The 6,918-nt window shown below is 41.6% G+C and overlaps 1 protein-coding gene across 1 annotated transcript in view; it reads right to left on the bottom strand.

Annotated features, from left to right (window-relative positions):
• LOC119414864 (xenotropic and polytropic retrovirus receptor 1 homolog) overlaps positions 1 to 6,918 on the bottom strand; it is a 178,691-nt gene that overhangs the window by 39,777 nt on the left and 131,996 nt on the right. Inside the window, exons 3-4 of the mRNA XM_037681984.1 lie at positions 4,470 to 4,571; positions 4,155 to 4,378 (exon numbers count right to left, since the gene is read on the bottom strand). Coding sequence (XP_037537912.1) covers positions 4,155 to 4,378; positions 4,470 to 4,571 — 326 coding nt within the window. The remainder of the gene's footprint in view (positions 1 to 4,154; positions 4,379 to 4,469; positions 4,572 to 6,918) is intronic.

Here is a 6,918-nt window from a genome sequence, read left to right as displayed (position 1 = left end):
AGCTGGAAGACCAATTAACACTAATTAGGTCAATTGACAACATGATTGGGTATAAAAAGAGCTTCTCAGAGTGTCAGTGTCTCTCAGAAGCCAAGATGGTAAGAGGATCACCAATTCCACCATTGTTGCGCAGAAAGATAGTGCAGCAATACCAGAATGGTGTTACCCAGCGTAAAATAGCAAAGACTTTTAAGTTATCATCATCAACCGTGCATAACATCATCAAAAGATTCAGAGAATCTGGAACAATCGCTGTGCGTAAGGGTCAAGGCCGTAAAACTCTACTGGATGCTCGTGATCTCCTGGCACTTAAACGTCACTGCACCTCAAACAAGAATGCCACTGTCAAGGAAATAACAGAATTGGCTCAGGAATACTTCCAGAAAGCATTGTCAGTGAACACAATCCACCGTGCCATCCGCCGTTGCCAGCTGAAACTCTACAGTGCAAAGAGGAAGCCATTTCTAAGCAAGCTCCACAAGCTCAGACGTTTGCACTGGGCCAGTGGTCATTTAAAATTGAGTGTGGCAAAATGAAAGACTGTTCTGTGGTCAGATGAGTCATGATTTGAAGTTCTTTATGGAACACTGGGACACCATGTCATCCGGACCAGAGAGGACAAGGATAGCCCAAGTTGTTTTCAACGCTCCGTTCAGAAGCCTGCATCACTGATGGTATGGGGTTGCATGAGCGCTTGTGGCATGGGCAGCTTGCATGTCTGGAAAGGCACCATTAATGCAGAGAACTATGTTCAGGTTCTAGAACAACATATGCTCCCATCTAGACGTCATCTCTTTCAGGGAAGACCCTGCATTTTTCAACACAATAATGCCAGACCACATTCTGCAGCAATCACAACATCATGGCTACGTAGGAGAAGGATCTGGGTACTGAAATGGCCAGACTGCAGTCCAGATCTTCCACCAATAGAGAACATTTGACGCATCAAAAAGAGGAAGGTGCGACAAAGAAGGCCCAAGACGATTGAACAGTTAGAGGCCTGTATTAGACATGAATGGGAGAGCATTCCTATTTCTAAACTTGAGAAACTGGTCTCCTCTGTCCCCAGACGTCTGTTGAGTGTTGTCAGAAGAAGGGGGGATGCCACACAGTGGTAAAAATGGACTTGTCCCAACTTTTTTGGGATTTGTTGACGCCATGAAATTTGGAAACAACAGATTTTTCCCTTAAAATGATACATTCTCTCAGTTTAAACTTTTGAACTGTGATTTGTGTTCTATTGTGAATAAAATATTAGCTGTTGGTACCTCCACATCATTGCATTCAGTTTTTATTCACAATTTGTTTAGTGTCCCAACTTTTTTGGAATCCGGGTTGTATATACATATATACATCATCAGGCCAGGATTCTGCAGTGTACACTCACCTCCAGGCCAGTGGTCACTCATTCAGGTTGAAGAAGTTCACATCCTTGATAGAGAGGACCGATGGTTTGAGAGAGGAGTAAAGGAGGCCATCTTTGTGAAAAGAAACCGTCCATCATTATACAGGGGTGGAGGCCTCCATGTTCAACTGTCCCCCTCTTACAATGCTGTTATTGCTAGTATCACTCAGCCCCCTATGAATAGTAAACAGCCATCAGAGTGCTAATGATCCATCATTAAGCTGATGGTCCTTCTTGATCACGTGAGCAGCTGGTTTTTGCTGTCAGCAGCAAACTGGTTGATCCATTCTGAGAAGGTGCTATTTATAAGACTGAGCTGAATACAGCACCTCAGACTGAGGAAGTCTTTCGGATGAAAGAGTAAACGTTTCAAAATTTTTATTTTTTTTTAATGTCCAGAGGACCAGATTTAACTTTTTAGACTTAATAAATGTACTTTAATGGTCAAATCAGCTGCATTTCGCCAGGGTGTTGCAGCTGTTTTGACAGTTCAAAGCAGAGCGCAGAAGGTGGGGAGAGTATGGCAGGCCGATTGAGTCATTAGAAGTTGATGAAGATTCTCAGTAATCCAGGACATGGTAAATTCTAAAAAGTTCAAGAAAAAAACTATAAAGTATAGTATAATAAATAAAATCCAGTTGTTTTTGTCTTGAACTTTTTTGATTTGTCATTATAGCCACGTTTACCCATTACATGATACAACAGCCAACAGCATGCCATATACTATTAATACTCTGCTCCCATCAAGTGGCTGTAAGTGGTACTGCTCTTTTTTTCAGTCAGAATGAATGGAAATGGTCATATCTCAGCCAAAAAATGGTTTACAAATATGGGAAATAATCTATAAATATGTCGCTTCGGCCTATAAGTAGCATGTCATGTAAATTATGCAAAAAACTGCTACTTATAGGCCGTAAAATACGGTATATAGAGTTTTCATGGACAGATGTTCTGACATTTTCCTTTAGAATTTTCTGATATCATTCAGAATTCATTGTTCCATCAATGATGGCAAGCTGTCCTGACCCAGATGCAGCAAAACAGGCCAAAACCATGATACTACCACTACCATGCTTCACAGATGGGATAAAGTTCTTATATAGGAATGCAGTCTTTCTTTCTCCAAACATAACATTTTTCATTTAAACCAAAAAGTTATATTTTTGTCTCATCCATCCAGAAAACATTCTTCGAACAGTCTTCCGGCTTGTCCACGTGATCTTTATCAAACTGCAGACGAACAGCAATGTTCTTTTTGGAGAGCAGTGGCTTTCTCTTTCAACCCTGCCATGACCACCATTCTTGTTCAATGTTCTCCTGATGGTGGACTCATGAACATTAACATTAGTCAATGTGAGAGAGGCCTTCAGTTGTTAAGACGTTACCCTGGGTCCTTTGTGACCTCGCCGACTATTCCATGCCTTGCTCTTGGAGTGATCTTTGTTGGTCCACCACTCCTGGGGAGGGTAACACTGGTCTTAAATTTCCTCCATTTGTACACAATCTGTCTGACTGTGGATTGGTGGAGTCCAAACACTTTAGAGATGGTTTTGTAACCTTTTCCAGCCTGATGAACATCAACAACTCTTTTTCTGAGGTCCTCAGAGATCTCCTTTGTTTCTGCCATCATACACTTCCACAAATCTTTTGTGAAGAGCAGACTTTGATAGAGCAAGTTCTTTAAGGTCGTTTTCACACTAGATAGTCCGGTAGACTCGGTTCAGTTCGAGACCAATATTCATGAGCTTTTGTTTACATTTGAGCTGGTGAGTTTGCATTCACACTGCACTGTGCAGTCGAGTCAACCTGTTGAACCAGCCTATTCCCCCTCTCGCCTGTGGGGGCGCTGCACCAAGAACTACTGAAAGAAACGACACAAAAACCTCTGAAGACACTTCTTCTTCTTCTGTAAATAAAAATAAAATGAAGTGGCATCAAGTTTTAGCAGTTTTAGGAGTTATATTTTGTCATTTTTCAAAAATTGACTTAGCATGAGCAGAAGATGAGACAGAAGACCATGGAGAATATTGTTTTTCCACACAAGGCAGCTGACGGCTCCATATGAGGTAAGAGAAATATGTGTTTGTTTACCCTGCAGAGCGGGGTTCGGTCTGTTTACATTCACACTGCACTCGAACCGCGCTGGAGTTCGCTTCTACCAGACCGAGACCTAGGTTTTAGCCCGGGCCAGAGTTCGCCTTTTTGTTCCGTGACAGAGTTCGATGGCGTGTTCACACCTCCCTAAACGAGCCGGACTTTCTAGGAAAACGAGCTAGAGTTCGATTAAAGTGGACTAAACAGGGCTAGTGTGAATGCACCCTAAATCAAACAGGGTGCCCACTCACACCTGATCATCCCATTGAATGAAAACACCTGACTCTAATTTCACCTTCAAATTAACTGCTAATCCTAGAGGTTCACATACTTTTACCACTCACAAATGTGTAATATTGGATCATTTTCATCAATAAATAAATGAACAAGTATAATATTTTAGTCTTGTTTGTTTAACTGGGTTCTCTTTATCTACTTTTAGGAATTGTGTGAAGATCTGATGATGTTTTAGGTCATAGTTATGCAGAAATATAGAAAATTATAGAGTTCACAAAGTTTCAAGCACCACTGTACATATGGTACAACAGTACCATAATTACATTTGTGTTGGTTTCATGATTTGTGTGTGTGGAAGTGTGTGTGCGTGTACGAGTATGTGCGTTGCATACGTGCATGTGTGTGTGACAGCATCCACCTGGTAGTTTTGGAGCAGAATGAGGCTAAGGTAGAACTCAGAAAATGCCAGCTGCAGGTCTTGTATGTTCCTGTGTTTGCATCGCTCCTTCTGTGACAGGGCAAACACAGTCCTCCTCCTCCTGAGGCCCCGCCCACTGGCCAAGCTCTCCCTCTGGGCATCCAGCGAGGACTGCAGTTCATTCTGCAGGGTGGCAAACCGTCGCTGAGCCTCAGCCAGCTTTTCTGGTGGTGATTAAAGAGAAAGAAGGTTTAAGATAGTGAGCCATTGGAAAATATCCTGCTGTGCTCTGCAGTATGAGGTTGTTGTAATTACCAGAATAAAAGGTGTTGATTTTGGCAAGTTCCTTTTCACATGTCTGGAAAAACTTTTCCTCAAACTTGGCATAGTACCTCTTGACTGTATCCTCATCTGTCACTGTAACAAAAGAGAAAATGTTACAAATTAGGGATAAATTCTCTGTTAATTTAATATTGAGGAGATATGAAAACGCTCAGGAAACGGAACAAAAAGGAGTCGCAGGATCAAGATAGTTCAGTCTATCCTTCATCAGCCAGCACAGGGAGCCCCGAGACAGACCTCAGAGAAGGATTTTTGCAGACATGTAATTTATTAGGGGCAGCACGGTGGTGCAACTGGTAGAGCTGCTGCCTCTCAGCGAGCAGGTCCTTGGTTCAAACCCCGGTCCAGGGACCTTTCTGGGTGGAGTTTGCATGTTCTCTCCGTGCATGCGTGGGTTTTCTCCGGGTACTCCGGTTTCCTCCCACAGTCCAAAAACATGCATGTTAGGCTGATTGGTAACTCTAAATTGTCCCTAGGTGTGAGTGAGAGAGTGAATGGTTGTTTGTCTTGTTTGTCTCTATGTGTCCCTGTGATGGACTTGCGACCCGTCCAGGGTGTACCCCGCCCCTCGCACAGTGATTGCTGGACATGGGCACCAGCGACCCCCGTGACCCAAAATGGAATAAGCGGGTAAAGAAAATGGATGGATGGATGTAATTTATTATTCAGTTTGAATTATTAAAAAAATGTGAAAAGCACAGCGACGTGCTAAATTCCTAAATGTGAGCATTAGCAGTCCACTTAAACAAAAGAATTACATTTAGAAGAAAGGAAATTTATAATCACACCTAAAAGTTTTGTTCCACAGACTTCTATTTAAAATCAGTTATCATCTCAAATGTTCAAATGTTAATTTTTCCAACATGTTTATCTGTAATTAGTTACTTTATGCTTAAAATAATTGTTATGTGACCCCATGAATGTGCACGGGGAAGTAGGCGAGGCCTTAGAACCTCACATCCTTTGTGTGAAGAAGACTATAAAAATACAACATGGCAGCTTTCTAAAGCAGGACCTGCTGACTTTAAGCCCCAATGAGTTGAGGCGGAATCGCTTGGTCTATGTCAGGGGTGTGAAACCAAAATTACAAATTGATTTCAAAGCTTCAGTCGATACATTAACTCCAGTCAGATACCTGAAATCGCTCCTTGGTTGCTCAACAAGTGTTTCTTCTGTCTCATTTGACATTCTCTGATGCTTTTTTCACATTAAAATCAAAGACTACGGAAAATTTCAAACAAATTTTTCTTGGCTTCAAAGTTTCATGAGAAGTCTGCACTAAATGAAATGTGCTCAGTTTTTAAGTAAAATTAGAAGCAGTAAAAATATTTTACTTTTAAAGGATCATCTTGGGGGTCAGATAAGATGTCAAAAAGGGCCATATTTGACCCCCTGGCCTTGAGTTTGACACTTGTGGTTTATGGTCTGATCAAGGAGCATGAATCAGAGTCCGAGGCTGTGACTAGGTCAAGATGGTTTTAAAAGTTTTCACAGGATAATGATTCAAAAATACTGGAGTACTTCAAGCTATCTGACAATATGTATGACATGCATGCTTTCTTTTCAGCTTCGAGCAGCAGCAGAAGAACGATGCTCACAGGGGCTATGCAAAGTAGAGACAGAAAAGACAAAACCAACCAAAGTTTATGTTTAAGCTGCTAAATGCTCTCAGTGAAGTTAAACAGATCTCTCTTGTAAATGAGTCCTCGAGGCTCAATGGGATTTACCTGTCTAAATAAAGGTTGAATGAATGAAAAAAACAGGCTGTCTGCAACAATTTCAAAAGAACAAGGTTTGAGAAAACCTTTGAACTACAATTTGGGCTCATATTTGACTGAAACACTGTGCTGGAATGGCATTGTGTTAAGTTGTTACCCCATCGTGGGTTAGTTCCCCCACTAGCTTCACTTGCCCTTTTCCATTAGTACCGGTACAGCCCGACTGGACACGACTTGACCCAGTTCCGAGGCTTTTCCATTAGTACCGGTACTTAGGAAATAGAATTTATTCATTTCATTATTCTAACATTCTATTATATTGATTTTATCTTTTTATTATTGTTATTATTATGTAATTGCTCAAGTACATGTAAATGACTACATATAATTTTTCTACCAACCTGTTCACCAGCACACCCAAAATGTTTGCATGAATCAGATTTTCTCCAGGTACTCTTGTTTCCTCCCATAGACCAAAAATCATGCATGTTATAGACTGATTTTGTCCCTAGGTGTGTGTGACAGAATGGATGATTGTCTCCGTGTCCCTGTGATGGACTGGACGCCTGTCATTCATTCCACCTTTATTTAAACAGGTTAATCCCATTGAGCTGTCCAGGTGTCCCCCGCCTCTCGCACAGTGATAGCTGAACATGAGCACCCGTGACCCCCACGACCCGAAAATTTCCTATTTTAACACGGAG

This window comes from Nematolebias whitei, chromosome 9, assembly GCF_014905685.2.
Source record: "Nematolebias whitei isolate Nwh7 chromosome 9, NemWhi1, whole genome shotgun sequence".
Lineage (NCBI taxonomy): Eukaryota > Metazoa > Chordata > Actinopteri > Cyprinodontiformes > Rivulidae > Nematolebias > Nematolebias whitei.
This window is presented reverse-complemented; position numbering and strand designations above follow the sequence as displayed.